The following is a 16,972-nucleotide window of genomic DNA, read 5'->3' on the forward strand; positions in this document are numbered from 1 at the left end:
TACTTTTTGGTCAGTTTTTATTTAGGAAAATGAGTGGGAGCACTAATTAGTGCTACCACTAATGATGTACCCACTGATACAATGTTTCTGTGCCTTGTTTTTTTTATTTATTTATTATAAAAGTGGGTGTCAACTCATTAGTGGTGCTTTAGAGCACCACTTTTAGTGGGATGTAGCATTGTTGATTTATTTATTTATTTTGGGAATGTTTAAAAATAATTTTTGAATTTCAATCCGTATTTTATTATATATAATGAACTTTTTAAATATTTTAGGGCTCGTTTGGAAATATACTATTTTAATAATTTTTTGATTTTTTGAATAAAATATGATGTAAAAAATTAATATGTTTACGAAGAATTTTTTAACTTTTGACGAAAAAATGCAAAAAAAAAAAAATACAAATAAGTATAGGAAAATTTATTAAAAAACCTTTTTTTAAGTGTTTGTATCCCAATTAGTTCATAAGATATTCTTATATTCTAATAAGTCCTATTATTTAGACATTTGATATACCAAATCCTAATTTTCATATTTAAGGTATTTTATGGACATTTCTACTCTTATAAATATTTTTTGTATGGTTAGCAATTTGGTAATGTGAGCATTCATATTGTACAATGTGAATATGCACATTGACATGTTAATATTTACATTGATGGTGTGAATATTCACATCACGGAACATTCACAATGTAAATATGAATATTATTAGGAATATTTTGGTAACTATGTCACTCATAGGACTTATTGGAACATAAGAAAATAATGTGGATTAAATGGAATATAAGTGGGTGAAAAGAGATTTATGAAAAAGTGCCCCATAAGTAAAAAATGAATAAATTGACATTTTTACTCTTCAAAAGTGGCCTGCTGTTCAATTCGTGAGGGAGTGAATTCACCTGACCTTCTAGCAGGTGAAGTGATGCAGCAGATTGCTAGCCGCATGAAGTAACGTTGCATGAGAAATAGGGGGTTATTGGCAAATAATAGGGGTGCAACTCGGACGGGCTTAACCCGAGCAACCAGTGCCTAACTCGAGTTTTTTTAGGGCTTGGGCAATAATATTGTAATATGGACGGGCTTGGGTAAATTTTTTATGCTTGAATTGCAATTTGGGTCAAGCCTGGGCAAACGCTGTGTATAACCCGAACAACCCGAACCTGAGTTGCATTTTATATATTATAAAAATTATATAATGTATGTATAAATAAGTGGCCCTTAGTTTTTAAATTATTATTTTTTTGCTAGGCTTTGGCTCTTAGATTAGAATCTTGTATTTGGACCATTAGATTAAAAGTAAGACTAAACCCTATCTATTCTTTTATTTTCTCTCTATGTCTCAGACTCTTATTTATTCCTCAAAGAGTTAAAGAACAGCGAAGAGAGGAACAAGGACCACAGAGTTTAATCAGGGAAGAATTCCATCTATGTAGATGTTCCTGCTCTTAAGGATTCCAAGTAAACAATCCAGTTATACTCTTGTATCTTGATTGGTAATTCACTAGTCTAACTTGTATACTGATAGTAGAATGTTTATCCTAACCTTCATTCATGAATTGCAATAGTTTAATCATGAAGATGCTAATCATTTTGGGCTATGGTTCAGATCCACTGAAATGCACCATTGCTAGTCCTCTATTTCAGATTTGGATGCATTCTGCTGCTATATTTGGGAAAGTTTGAATAATGATAAAATTAACTGCTTATTGGATTGTGGTGGTCAATACTTAATCAGTGTATGCATTTATATAGATCATGTTTAACTTAAGTTTTTTCCTAGTTGCTCTTGTCAATATGAAAGGATAAAAAAGGCCTTTTGTTGTAATATCATCATATTTCTTGTGAAATTTGAGCAATTCGGGTTAAATCGAGTTCAAATTATGAAGCTCAGTCCAGGTTTAGGCAGCCAAGCTCGGGTTGATGGTCGGGCTTGGGTGGGCTTAGGCACTGCCAAACACAATTTGGGCTGGGCCTGGGTAACCCTCTAGCCTGAGTGAACCCGCCCGAGGCGCATCCTTAGCAAATAATGTTGGATTTCACCAATTGAACTTCACCGATTTTTATATATAAAAATATATAAAAGTAATGTAAAACTTGGACTTCGCCAATTTTTTATTTCGAAAAAATACTCATATAAAGAATATTACAATTTGATTGACGAAAGTATTTTGTTATAATTTGTGGAATGTAATAATTTTTGTAATTTTTTTTTAATTTTTTTTTAAAACTCATAACGAACTATTTTCACAACTTGCCTGATAATTGTAAATATTTCCAAACTCTTTTCAAATCTTCATTTAAAACTCATGAACAAATTAGTAACAAACTTTCTGCAAAACTCTATTTTTTTCAAAAAAATATATAAAAATAAATCAAATATTGGACTTCACCAATTTTGTATTCCAAAAAAGTTCTCATAGATAAAAAAAAAATGTTAATATATGAAAATATTATGTTGTAATTAGTTTGTTTAGTTTGATTTTTTAGGATTCACTTATCAAAAAATTGAAATTTTCATTTTTTCATATTTTTTTTCACTAAATTATTTTAATATTCTAAGCAATTTATTTAATTTTTAGATACACCTAACATAAACACACTAAAAAAATATAATACTTGTGAAAAAAATCTTTACAAAAGTAAATACCAAAAAAAAAAAAAACAATTAGGAGAATGAAGTACATTGTTGTGTTGTTGTGTATTTATTAATTTTTTAATATTGTTTTTTACAAATATTTTACTTTTAAGATACATGTACAAAAAGGTGCTTCTAAAAAAAAAAAAATTACTTAAAATTTTAAATGTATTCACTAAAAACAAAAGGAAAAAAATGAAAAACCAAAAACTCAATTTCCAATAAATTGAGAATCCAAAAAATTTAAACCAAACACAACGAATAATTTTCTTAATCTTTAGTTTAAAAAAGTCTTTTCAAAATTCACAACCAAAATGTTTGTAGAACATCATTCAAAATTACATCTAAACTCCATTCAAAACTCATGAACAAACATAATCAAACTCTTTGCAAAACTCTATTTTTCGAAACAAACATATAAAAATAAAATCTAATATGGGACTTCCTCCTGATTATTTTTTCCGAAAGAAGACCCATAAATAAAAAACTCTTACATCCTTGATTGACGAAAATGTTTAGTTGTAATTTGTAGAATGTAATAATTTTGATGAATAATATTTTTTGAAAAACTCTTTTTAAAATTTACAACCAAACTGTTTTTTGAATTTCATTCAAAATTATTTTCAAACTCTTTTCAAAACTCCATTCAAAAGTAATGAACAAACTTATCTACAAAACTTGATTTGACCAAAAAAATATATAAAAATAAATCTAATATTGCACTTGACCAACTTTTTTTTCCTAAAAAATGCTAACAAATAAAATCTGTTACATCCTTCATTAACGAAAATATATAGTTCTAATTTGTAGAATGTAATAATTTTGTTAAATTCTTTGGTAGAAGAAGTCTTTGCAAAACTCATAACCAAACTCTTTTCAGAACACTACAAGAATTAACACTTTTGGCAACAAAAAAATTGGTCGCTAAAAGTCAATTTTTGGTCGGCAAAAGTTATCCGCGACCAATTTTTTTGGTCGCTACTTTGGTCGCCAATTGAGGGTCGACAAAAGTAATTCGCGACCAAAATTGTGGTTGGTCGGCAAAAGTTGGATTTCGCGACTAAATTTTTAGTTGCTAAATGTTTAATTACCGCGACTAATTTATTTTGTCGCCAAAATACTTTGGTCGCGAAAAGTGATATTTTCGCGACCAAAAAGTTTGGTCGCCAATTATCACATTCAACGACCAAAAAGTTTGGTCGCCAATTGTGACATTCCGCGACCAAAAACTTTGGTCGCCAATCGTGACATTCCGCGACCAAAAAATTTGGTCGCCAATTGTGACATTCTGCAACCAAAATTTGTTTGATCGCCAATTGTGACATTCTGTGACCAAAATTTGTTTTGGTCGCCAATTGGGACATTTCGCGACCAAAAATTATGGTCGCCAATTGTGACATTCTGCGACCAAAATTTTTTTGGTCGCCAATTGTGACATTTCGCGACTAATCAATTGGTCGCCAAAACTATAAAAACCAAACCAAATTTTGGTCGCCAATACCCAACAAAATAAACCTGTAATTTATAATAATTCATCCAATTTATTCAATATAATCTGTAAAAAGAAGAAATCATTCAAACCAACAAATAAATTAAATCATCAACATTCAATCAAAAACCATATATCAACCATTTCTAACCTGTTTAATTAAAGTCAACAACTATTATAAGTTTACATCCGCAAATAATTCGAAACTACATATTTCATTTAGCATAAAAATTAAACACATAACAAGTACTTGTTATTATGTTTTAAATTTTTATCCATGTACAGCAACCCAAAAATATAACTAGTAGGCTACCAAATATTTTCTATACACACACATCCAAAAATATAACTACTAGTCTACCCTAATATTTTCCATATACATCTATACAAAAATATATAATCCTTCCAAAAATACAAAAAGTGCCAATTTGTCCTGTACAATTTAGCTTTGTGCACGAATTCATCCATCTGTACCAAAGAAAAAGAGAAATAATGTCAGTTAAAATTGGACAAATAATGAAAAATGTCCATGAAAAGCAAAGGTCACATTAGCAAATTAAAATGACTACCATTATCAAATTGTAAATAAAACAATAGCATTCTTATGTCTATAGAATAAATTGGATGAGCCATAATTCCCCGTTTAACCAGTTTGTTACTATTGGATAGTTTTATTTCTAATCGTTTTTATTTAGAGTTAAGTATTAGAAAATGCAAATACTAATATATTACTTTATATTTATCATGCATATATTGATCAGTGATATAAAAAAATGTTTAAAACAAAAAATAATATATAGCAGCTCTCTAATAAATTTGATACATTGATGATTAATAGTTTGTATTTATAGTTGACTGTCACCTATAAATACAAACTATGAATTGGTGTTGATAGTCACCACCATATATAGCACACCACCGAAAGCATCCAGACAGATCTGATGCAGACCACCAAAATTGCTCCAGATCAGTCCACCTTCATGACTGATGCAATACTTCACCATGCAGACCACCAAAGGAAGAGAAAAGAAGGAAAAAAAAGAAATAGAGAGGAGCTAATTTAGAGCAGTTTTGGACCCCAAACGCCCCGGTTTTGCCTACTTTGTCACACTTTTATGTCCTACATAACTAATAATGCGTCATATCGAAGCGTTGCTTGCTTTCACAAGTTTGTTTGATCTAGGCCGAGGTGACCGCTACGATCTCGGATTGTTTCCAGGCTGTTTCCAACTTTTTGCCCCAACCAGCTCGTTTTTGCCTTATCTATCACATTTTGATTTCCATGGAACAGTCACAAATTCTTGTTTAACTAGTCATCCTTGGATCAGTGGAACATTACAATGTTTAAAGTTTCTATACTGGTCAACATAAACTAAACTGTAAATTCCATCTTTACCCCCCTATCCTCAGAGAGTATGTCTTGGTTTGATGACTAAGAAAATGATACATGAATATTTACCCCCCTTTCTTTTTACCTCCTACGTACGAACCATATGTATAAATATAGGACCTATCATATCTACAAAATAATACTATCTATAATTCACTGAACTCAACATGATACTAAAATTCACTGAACTACATGAATATTTATTTTTATTTTTATTTTTATTTTTTGCTTAAAGATCGATCCTCTTCTGATTGAATATGCTTTTTTTTTAGTCTAAAAGCTTCAAGTCGAGAGGAATCTCCATGTTGACCACTTTTGGAAGTGATTTCTTTTAAAACAATCTTGTGTTCAATCATGCAATTAAGTTAGTCTTTCAATTGTACACTTGTAAATATCATAATCACTTATATTTAGAATAACAAAGACTAATGTTAATTTGGCTATTGTAATATATATTAAAAAAAATTAATGCTTTGCAACATATTAAAACAAAAACAAAAACAAATTATGTAATGTGTGATATTATAGAAAATTTTAAATTTTTATGTAAACTATATGGGTGAAATGTTATGCTCCACTACAACATAAAAATATAATAACAAAGAAAGCACTTGAGTTTAGATATACATAAAATAGTGGATGATTCGCGAATAATGCAATGTAGATTCATTCATTCTCTAGATTTTTTATTTTTTATTTTTAGTTAGCCATGGAACAAAATGAGCATGCATTATTGTTGTAGAAATATTTGAAGGTGTGAAAATAAAATGGGTGATATAGTAATCTTCAATCATCTTATTCATAAAATTAAAAATAAAAAAAGGGGGGGGGGAAGGTAGGGGATAACCTAATTATTTTTCATTAAGATTATGAATGAAAAATTAGAGATGATGAAAAGTTAGAGAAGTTAGAGAAAAGTTAGAGAAGATTTTCCAAAATAAGAGTATTGATTTAATGAAGTATTAAATAGTTGGACAATCTTTAATTATTCACTTTAATAAGTGAGACAAATTTAAACATATTAAGTTGTTAACAAGACCCTTTACAAAGGCGTATCCAAGGCTTTAAAATATTTAAACACATTTTTTATTTCTCGATATGTATCAACTCAACAAAATATAGCTCTTTACATATCAAAATAGCAAAAAAATAATTTATGTAACCGACCTTTTTAAATTGGGACACAAAGCTTAGTTGGCTTCGTTTGGACAATTGAATGTAAAAATGTTTCAAAATTGGATTATGCAACTGTTTTAGTCAAATCTCATACATGTAGCTATAACTCTTTGTTTGTTTTTTTTTTTGTTCTTGTTTTTTCCCTCCACTGTCCCAATCAAAAAGTATGGAACACTTTTTAATCAATCGTCTCACCTAATGAGTCACAAATGAATAATTGAGCAACTGATTTCATTGGCATATATATGATTCCCAATGGGGTGATTACTAAAGGCACTGAAAAAGGATGGTTGGATTAGGTTGCGTGCCACACTAATTAAACATCAGTTTGATTGATTAAACATCCCATATACAGTTTTAACTATCACCCAATAACAAAGGCAAATTCTTGAAAATGTTGTATTTGAATCATAAATTTGATTAGATTTTTAAAATAAGAAGGAAAAGGTAAAGAAAATGGAGGAAAAAAATTAATATATCTAATTTAGGTATGTTATGGACGCAGAAAAATTTCACAAACCTGTAGATCCTCCATGACAGTTGGGTATGCATCCTTGAGATCAATAACAGCAATGCCCTCTGGAAATTTACGTATTAGGATGAGTAGTTGATTCTTGTCCTTCAGAGCATGTTTGGACTGTAATCAAATAAAGACCAAGTAAATTCTCAGCACAAAGACAACTTTTTTTCGAAGCTTTTTGGGCAGGCACCTGTAACAATCTATGAACTCTTGGGGAAGACAGAGAAGTTCAATTGTCTGCCAGGGTTCCAGGTGAAAAGATTAGGATTTACCTTGTAAGCGAAGCACATCCCATCATAGTTCACTTTTGGGTTATTCCTCAAACTGTCAAAGACAGCCTTGTTGGAATTAATGTCAACATAACATGCTTCATTTATTTGCTCTGGTGTAAAGGCTTGCCTTGTCTGCAGAACAAGAAACATAAATAAGTAAGGTGTAATTAATCCCTTTCAAGTGAGCCTACAAAAAATGAGAGGACAAATCAACCAATGACTTCCCACATGCCCCTGCCTCGCACACTGGCATCCTGCAGGGGTAGGTGGGTTGTGCAAGTATCAACAGCAGGAATAAGTTCAAGGCTCACAGCATAAGAAGTATTGGAGGAACTATAAAACTTCTACAACCTCTATATTTTTTTGCTAAGTCTATAACATAACCTCTATATTTGAACACTGTAGATCTACCCAAAGAAATCTCACATTATCCAACCCCCAGCTGGATGAAAAATCTCGAGAGATAAATAATGCTCAATATGTAAAGAGCCCCAGAGAAATCGGTGTAACAAGTAGTGTCAGACTTGTCAGTGTTGGGAACCATAACCAGTTTAAAAAAAAAAATAGAGACTATTTGAGTTTTTAAACCTGAAAACCCAAAAAGAACCAAACTCCCTGTTTTAGAAGTTCATTGTTTAAGCACATTATTTTAAGCTAAATAAGCCGCAATTTTTTATTTTTTTTTAACAAACAGAGCGTATCTAAGTCTAACCCAAATGAATAACAAATTGTCCTGAAAAACCAAACTAAATCGAGCTATTGTGATTAATAGTAATCATTGACATAAAACACTATCTAACCCAGATGGGACAATGAAGGATCAATTCAAACATCAAAGGCGAAGAAAGTGCAGGACCCAAGGTTCTGAAAAGCGGTTGCGGTCGCCGTAACGGTGGCGGTGACGCGGTTGCGGTTGTGGGGTGTAAAGGCCGTAGTGTAACGGTTGCGGTAATCAGAACCGTAAATTTTTTTATTTTTCGCACAATTTGAAAAAACTTACCGATACGCATATTTTTTTTCCATGATCATATTTATTGGGTTAAAAATAAATATTGATCAATTTTTATAAATTTTTAAGTATGATCCAATATATTTGATATTTTTAAATCACTATAAATGGAGTTTTTTACATTTTATTTTAATAATTAATGGCTTTATATTATACAAAAAATCAATCACTAACTATTATATATAAGATAAATAATGACAAAAGTAAAAGAATAAATAAGAGCCTAAATATATATATATATATATACATATATATTTTAACCAAGCCAAATGGATAATGGCCACACTTATTATTATTATTATTTTCAAACAATATATAAATAGACACACACAAACAAAATGGTTTAGTGATAGCAGCTGAATAGAATAGAATAGGTTTTACAGCTTCAACAAATCAATAACATGTTTTTCATCTTCCCTCTTTTCTCTCTCTATCTCTTGCTCCTCCATTTTCTCTCTTTATCTTCCCTCTTCTCTCTATCCCTCTTCCTCCATTTTCAGTTTTTTTTTTTTTGAAAGAAACTGTTTGTAACCGTTACGTAACGGTGCGTAACAGGTCATTACGGCACCATTACGACCGTTACGGCAGTCGTTACGGCCGACACACCTGTGAATCTCAATCACACTGCAAAAGCGGCCGTAACGGGTGGTGGTAACCGCCAAAATCGTTACGTAACAGCGTTACGTAACGGTTGCGGCCGCTTTTTAAAACTTTGGCAGGACCAAAACCTCTTGCACTGTAAAACTAAGATAATGACTCTTAATATAAAGTTATCCTAGGAGAGCAATCTAAGAGGTAGTGGAAAGCTTTAGTTGAAGCCTTACCAGGAGACCAGACAACATGAATCAGACTTCATTGGCAACTTCAATTAAATTCCAAGTGCTAAAGACCTGTAGGGAAAAGCTGGTTAGAAGGATCACTGCCATTTGAGTACGAACAAGTCACCCAATTGCATGCGCTAAGAAAATGGTAAATCAGTGATGATCATCCTTGTGCCAACTGTCTCTGCATGTGGGTCAGCAAGTTGGGACAGAAACATACAATTGTGTAAAATCTATTTTTCAACATGTCATTTGGGAATATTCACACCCCTCAACAAAATCATAAAAGCTCTCGAGTATGACTTGGTATGATATTTCATCTAGCCCCACCATTTCCCAGATCAACCCTACTCAAATCAATGGAAATTCAAGGCCAAAAATATGAGAAACATAAGAAAGCAAAAATAAATTGGATAAGAATAGTTCCTTTGTTAACTATTGCTTCTAATTTACAAAGGCAAAAGAAAAAAAATAATAACAAAAAGAAAAGAACTAATCCATGCTGCTATAACCAGCGTCCACAAAATAAAGTTCAAGCTAATGCGGAAGCCTAGAGTCATGGACATGTGTAGAAGCTACATTATGAAACTGTGTTGATGCCACATTATGAAACATGGTTGGCACTACATTATGCAAATATGTTGGCACAAGATCATGTAACATACTATGAACGTATTCCTTACTATATGCATTGGATGAGTTTCAGTCTCGGCTCCAAGAACTGCAAAAGGAAAAGATAATTTATTTCATATTGTTCGATTAACATCAATTTGACTAACTTTCATACCCACTGAGTCAATGAATTTTGGTTGATTATTTGATCTGGTGGCAGAGTAAGAGGTTGCATAAGGTCCTTGAATTTGTATCAAATACCTGCTGTTTAAATATTGACTTGTTTTTTGTTGTCAAGGCTGAGGTGGCAGTTGAAAGGCTTGATCAACTAAAAGCTAGCAGGATGAAGGAAATTGCTTTAAAGAGGCAAACTGAGGTTGAGGAGATTTTTGGATAAGGTTGAGAAATGGATAAGGTTGAGGAGACTCTCAGCAGGAGGAGACTCTCAGCAGGAAAGAAATATTGGATAAGGTTGAGAAATGGATGTTTTGAGGACATAACATAGGCCATGGAAATCATATAAAAAAAGAAAGTAAAGCATAGTACTCGAATTGAAAACAATAACTACATGAATACATTGCAATTGAAACAAAAGCTTGTTGACTGGTGAAGGGCAAAAAAGAAGCTAGCACAACACATGTTGAATGGAAGAGAAAAGACTTCCTAGGAGAATCTTCGTTTTAATATACATTCACAATGGATAGTGGAAAAGTATTCAAATGGGCCATACATCTATATATACCAATTTGATAGTGTAAAGAAGTTCCATTTCTTTTATGAGATGCCATAGATATTGAGCCAACTTTGAATAGCATGTAAAATGTGTGACAGGATGACAACATGCACACTATCTAATACCTTTGATTCTCAATGGCATACATGCAAAATATGTGTGGTAGCAATGTAGGAGAGATGTGTTATCTAGTGTACATTTTGTTTTTTAAGTAATAAAAGCTTTCAAATAAATATAAATAAATGAAAGGTGCAGTCTAATTAAACCCCAAAAACTACTTGAAGCATATGTGATTCATTTAAAAGGTGCTCTCTCTCAACAAAAACAGAAAGAAAAAAAAAATAGGAAAAAAAAAAAAAAATTCAAAGAAGACAATGTGCAGTGTAGTTAACCTTGGATCCCAGATTTGAATGCCCTCAGGTAAGGGGTCCAATATTTAATATAATAGCTAGTGATAGTACTTCTCCTACAACATCAGGCCTACCTTGAGCGTCCTTCCCATCCAATCGAATAGTCTAAATGACCTTCCAAATGTTTTCTCTTTTTTTTTGAAGTCTTTAGTCAAGTTGCACACGCACATCACATAAATGAAAAGTTGTGGCCATTGTGATTTCACAGGCATCATCAAACACACGCCCCTCTCTCTCTCTCTCTTTATCTATATATATATATATATATATCTTTGTGTGAGAGTGGAAATTTTTGGGTAAAGTAGACCAACAAGGTTCCACTTGATGTTTGCAAAGTCAAGTCAATTAACTGTTTTAATAAATCCTAGGCCATTCAAGAGCAGGCCTAATTTCCCATTGAAGTGCAATACATCCATAAGGATTATTTAAGCCACTGGAATAACGAAACATTTTCGGCTCATTTTTCAATGTTCATTACTAAAATGCAACATATTGCTAAATAGAATTTGAGTATCATCTAAACTTTCACAGACACTTTTAAATTAGATTCATAGACTCGACTCGACTTGACTCAATGAAGCATCAGACTTGACATAAGATTTAAGCAAATAAGAATGAAGAAGGCATACCAAGTTGTTTCAGAATGTCAGTGAACGTAGCCTGCAAAACATAGGAAGAAAAGAAGAAAACGCTGGTTATCCCTGGTGCAATCTGGAATGAAAAAAAAAAAAAACAAAAAAATCTAACTAACTAATTTTCTAACCATAACAACAAACAGGAACAAGAAATAAACATGAAAATAGTTGCTATTCTTCATAAAGAAAATGCTCGTTTCAATTTGCTCTTTTATGCCTTCATGCTAAAAACAAGAAGTATAGCAAAAAGCTCAGCATGAGTTTAATTACAAGCAAATTCTAGTAGTGCAACTTGTCCCTCAGTAATTGCATAAGAACATTGGTATGGTATTGACAACATTTTTAGATTTCTTTAGAAAAGACTCCATGTCATAATTTTGCTATTATGCCATTTTTTATGGCAAAGAGGCTGCTGTATATGAGCTCACCATTAGGTGCAAGGGGGTATATCTAGAAGATATATGGTAGTTCAGCCATAAAAACAAACAAATGTGGAGGTAGCTTATTTGGTTGCTTTTAAGAAATTCTTTCACTACAATTAGAAAAAGATGAAATTCTTGCCGTGTTGAAGTCAACAATTATAAAGAGATCAAAGTATACTAATCCTTCCCTTCATTTTCTCTCTTTTTTATTCTCCACTCTCTTATTCAGCAATGGAATATTGTTAATATTATTTAAGGTTATCCCTTACTTCACTAGGAACACAGCTTCATGTACAGCTTTGCCTTTTGGCAGCATTTTAGGGAAAAAATGCTGCTAAAACTTTTATTTTTAGTTGCAGTCAATAACCGCTACAATAGCCTATCTATAGCAGCCTTTTTCAGGCCGATACAATAAAAAATGCTGCTAAATCTTGATTTTCTTGTAGTGTGTGGAATGCACTTACCTCTTGTAACTCTGAGACCACAAAGAAGACAGAGCCAGTGTTAACCGTGTCATAAAGTCGAATTCGAACCAATTCTCGACTACATGGCTCAGGCGAGTTCACAGATGGAGGGCCATGATCAACTCCCCTAGGAATAGAAAGTGTATTCTCCCAGTACCCTACATTCAAGATATTGATCAAATACCACAATTTCACCTTCTACTTCTGACAATGGTGGAGAAAGGTAAGCAGCACTAAAGTGGAGAGGGGTAGGAAAACATTATAACTGGGAGTGGGAACTGGGGGTGCAGGGGGAGATATCTAGTAGCTCTGCCCCAGCTTCTGACCCCAACTAGAGATACTTAAAGCAGATCCAGCTCTTCTTGGTACTAGATTGACTTTAATAACTAACCTTTTCCAAAAAGATTGCATCAGAACCATTGCAAAAGCTTTTAGAATTCCTTCACTAAATCTTGAACACATGAATAAACCTTTATTCCTTCACTAAATCCAATTTTATAATGTAACAAGGCTATAGACTTCAACTTTACGGCTTCTCAGTGAAACATATCATTAGGTAGTTTGTCTAATTTCTTTCTATAGACTTCAACTCATTTTATTCCAATCCTTTCTATGAAACAAACACAACCTAAGTGTTGTCTAATTTCTTAGGTTTGAATCGCATGATAAATCATGATGCATTAACTTATACAAACCTTGATAACCAAGATTGTGAGATACTCAAAAGTTTAGGTAGTTTTATAAGATTAAGCATTTAAAATTTTAAAAATAGGTTAGAGAGATGGGGTTTTGCATCCACACTAAGTCATTGATTATGCAAAGAAGGTAACCGTTATAAATTTAATCTCTCTCTCTCTCTCTCTCTTTTATTTTTCTTTATTTTTCTTTTGGTTTTGATCAGCAACAAATAGTAGTTAAAAGTAAACATGGTCACTTCTGTGTAAAAGTAGAAAGCATTTTCTGTTTAAAAGCCAATGCTTCACTCTCTGAACCTCATCAGACATTGTTTTATCTTCAAGATTCTTCATTGAAACTTCAACATCATAAGCCAACCTCAAGCATGCCAAAAGATTAAGTCAAAATAAAATCATAAAATCACATGTACCACAACTTACAAATAATCTTAAAATTCTATATACTCCCAAGTCCTATATATAAAATTAATTATCTAAATCTAGGTTAACAAAATCCTTTCCATCTAATTCCGTATGACTTTTCTAAGAGAATGATCCCATCAAATATTCTAATCCTAATGAGTACGCCTTGTACACAAATGATTCATGGCACATGCTTTGATTTTAGCAGAAAAGAATATAAACTATCATGAAAGAATAAAACATATTTAGCACAAAAATCTTTAAAAACCAAATTATGAGAAAGCACCCCAAAAATCTTTGGAATTAAGCAGGTTTGTAAGAGCATGGGAACTATAATGATATCCCTCTCCATGCAATTAATAAACTACACCCATTTGTCAGAATAGTAAGCTCATCTTCATGTAGGCCACATAACCAAATTGATCCATGGTCACCTGTTTCAATTAATTACATGTTACCATTGTCCCATTAAGAATCATTGTTAAGTTCATCAACATATATCATAGAATAGAACTGATAGCCAAAGGTGAAAAGATAGTACCATCAATCTTCTATAAGGGCAAATCAAATTTAGTTGTCACATCTAGTTGCTAGGTCTCTATACACACAAAACTCTAGCTTCGATGATAGACAGAACAGAAGCATGTTAAAATATAAGCTTTCTGTATTGGTGTTGGTTCTTTAAACCCAAGACTATATATTGCTTTCATAAGCAGGGGGAAGTAGCCTCAGTTCATTCCAAGCGTAATATTCAGCTTCATCAACTGAATCTCCTTCAATATCCTCCTTGGGATCACTAACTTCTGTCTCAATTTAATTTTGTAAAAAAAAAAATCACTCGTTCAAACAGAATCCAAAATACAAACTATCTAACAAATTTAATCACTTTATGAAGCAGTCTGCACTATCTCATAAACTTAACTTTAAGATTGACCCAGAAATTGATAAGTGGCAGACTCATTGTAGTGAATCAGAACCAAAATATTACCAAATCATTTATATATGAAAAAAGAGATCAAAACTTGTCAACCTTAAATGCATTCCCAACCCAAAGATCAATAAATTACCATTAATATGTAGAGAGACAAAAATATACCAAATTATGATTTATCTAGCACAGAAATGGATAAATACTAAAGCATTGACATGTTCAGAACAAAATCTATAAGAAACCTTAACCTCAATCTAATCAAACAAAATTTTATACTAATCCACAAATTACTAAAAAATAAATAAGCAGAATTACAATTCTGACTCAAATTATTAAAAATTGAAGAGAATTCAAAACACTAACCAGCAGTTGGTTCTTCATTTTCCTCAGAATTCTTTGCATCCTTGTTCTTCTTTTTCTTCTTCTTCTTTTTCTTCTTTCTCTCCACTTTATTATCCTTCTCTTCACTTACAGCTTCAACCTCACCACCAAGCTCATCCTCCACTTCACTATGCTTCCTTTTTTTCTCATTTTTATTTTCTTTAGTCCTTTGTTTCTTGTTTTCTCTCTCAGGTTTAGGAATTTCCAAACCATACTCAGATTCATCAATCTCTTCAAGCGATAGAAAACCTACATTCACAACCAAAAAATATGTATATATCATCATCTCTTAAAATTTCCAACATCAACCCCTGTTTGGTTGCCAAGAAAATGCAGGAAACTAAAAGAACTCAACTGTTTAGAATTCTGAAGCATGTGCACAAAAACTAACAGAAACCCATAACGAAAAACAGCATGAAAACCCAAAATTTTCGTTTAATTGAAATTGAAAACTAATCGAACCTCCCTCCCTCGAGTTCGCTATAGCCAACAGAGATAGAGAAAGGGTCGTCGTTTTTGGAGAGAGAAGAGTTCCATGGAAGCGAATCGAAGCGGTCGAGCTGTTCAAAGTCTTGTCTGGGTCGCTTTGCCTTGTTTGGTTTCTTCTTTGAAGCCATGACCAGAGCTCAGAGCTTACAAACAAGGTCGAACGGCGACCCTTTTTGGGCTGTACGAGTGTTTTGGTGCGCAGTGTTTTGGATACTCGTGAAAATTAATAACATTACCAAATTTTTTGTTAAACTAGAGTTACTTAAGGTTCATTAATTTTACAGAATTTTCGAATTGCTCAATCAAAACCTTGATTTTTAGTGAAAATCCCCAAATCAAAACCCTAGTTTGAATCTACAAACCTGGTTGAAGGGTGGAAGTGTTCTTTGCGTGCGTAAGTCTCTTCCGTCTCCTTTCGGCCATCTTCTCTCTCTGTCGTTACTTCTCTTTCTTTGTTCTTTTCTTCTGGTTCAGAGCTCTGTCTGTGTGTATTTTCTTTGTTCATCTTCTCCTTCTCACTCATTGTTATGCCGGTTGGGGTTTGGGTTTGGGTTTGGGATTTGGGGTCTAAAGAAGAGAGAGAGTGAGGGTTTTGAAGAGTTTTTGCAAAAGAAAGAGAGGAGGGTTTGGGATTTGGTGTCCGATGCAAAGAGAGGGTAGGGGTTGAAGAGCTTTAGCAGAGACCTGAGAGAGAGAGAGAGAGAGGAGATGGTACGATGGAGAGAAATTTTTTTTACTCGCAAAAAATTTTCATTTCCCCCTCCGTGTTTTAAATTTCCCTCCCAAATTTTTGGCAATCAAAAGACAATATTAGTTGCAAAAAAGCTATCTTCGCCGACAAATTTTTTTAGTCGCAAAATCTCAATCAACGGCGACTAAAATATTAGTTGCTAAAAATATAATTTGGCGACTAATTTTTTTTGGTTGCTGAAAATAAGTTTTTGGCGACCAAATTTTTGGTCGCCAAAAAATATGTGACCTTTCGCGACCAAATGTGTAGTTGGTCGGCAAAAACATACCACTTTCTGCGACCAACTCATTTTTTGGTCGCTAAAATATAACCTTCTACGACTAATAATATTTGGTCGCCAAAATTAATGATCATTCGCGACTACTTAATATTTGGTAGCCAAATATCATTTTTTTGCGACCAAAATTTTTTTGGTCGGCAAAAATGGTCGCCAAATGTGTAAATTCTTGTAGTGGAACTTCATTCATAATAAACATTTTAAAACTCTTTTGCAAACTCCACTCACTTAAAACTCACCCCTATACTCTAACCAAAGTCTCTACAGAACTCTATTTTTCCATCCCCCCCCCCCCCCAAAAAAAAATGAATAAATTTTAAGTATATGTTTCCTGGTTTTGTGGAAAAAAAAAATTTTCAAAATAATATTTGTTCGTGTAATAACAATAGGTATAGTTTGTGTAATAGCATTAGGTTTTCGCTTGTTTCTTAGAACAAATTATTTTCATGTTATTTA

The 16,972-nt window shown here is 32.6% G+C and overlaps 1 protein-coding gene across 3 annotated transcripts; it reads right to left on the reverse strand.

Moving 5' to 3' along the window:
* Positions 1 to 4,462: 4,462 nt before the first annotated feature.
* On the reverse strand, positions 4,463 to 16,229 carry LOC145820095 (uncharacterized). 3 transcript variants are annotated; one of them, XM_082914731.1, is made up of 7 exons: positions 15,851 to 16,229; positions 14,982 to 15,248; positions 11,699 to 11,729; positions 9,318 to 9,383; positions 7,485 to 7,616; positions 7,213 to 7,329; positions 4,463 to 4,594 (listed from the first exon to the last, which is right to left on the reverse strand). In XM_082914731.1, the coding sequence occupies exons 4-7, from the start codon at positions 9,333 to 9,335 to the stop codon at positions 4,484 to 4,486; spliced, it is 378 nt and encodes a 125-aa protein (XP_082770857.1). In that variant the 5' UTR covers positions 9,336 to 9,383; positions 11,699 to 11,729; positions 14,982 to 15,248; positions 15,851 to 16,229; the 3' UTR covers positions 4,463 to 4,483. The 3 variants fall into 3 exon arrangements, 2 of the variants coding, with proteins under 2 accessions (XP_082770857.1, XP_082770858.1); XM_082914732.1 differs by lacking the exons at positions 14,982 to 15,248; positions 15,851 to 16,229 and adding an exon at positions 12,591 to 12,692; XR_014361044.1 differs by lacking the exon at positions 9,318 to 9,383 and having other exon boundaries at positions 4,491 to 4,594.
* Positions 16,230 to 16,972: the final 743 nt, after the last annotated feature.

This window comes from Camellia sinensis, chromosome 2, assembly GCF_055761805.1.
Source record: "Camellia sinensis isolate YWXY chromosome 2, ASM5576180v1, whole genome shotgun sequence".
In the NCBI taxonomy this organism is placed as follows: Eukaryota; Viridiplantae; Streptophyta; class Magnoliopsida; order Ericales; family Theaceae; genus Camellia; species Camellia sinensis.

Excerpts from the sequence above, each read along its gene's own strand:
- LOC145820095 (XM_082914731.1), bottom strand. Across the intron at positions 7,330-7,484 it reads GGATGTGCTTCGCTTACAAG|TCCAAACATGCTCTGAAGGA; the intron begins GTAAATCCTAAT and ends ATTTGATTACAG. Across the intron at positions 4,595-7,212 it reads CTGTCATGGAGGATCTACAG|ATGGATGAATTCGTGCACAA; the intron begins GTTTGTGAAATT and ends TCTTTGGTACAG.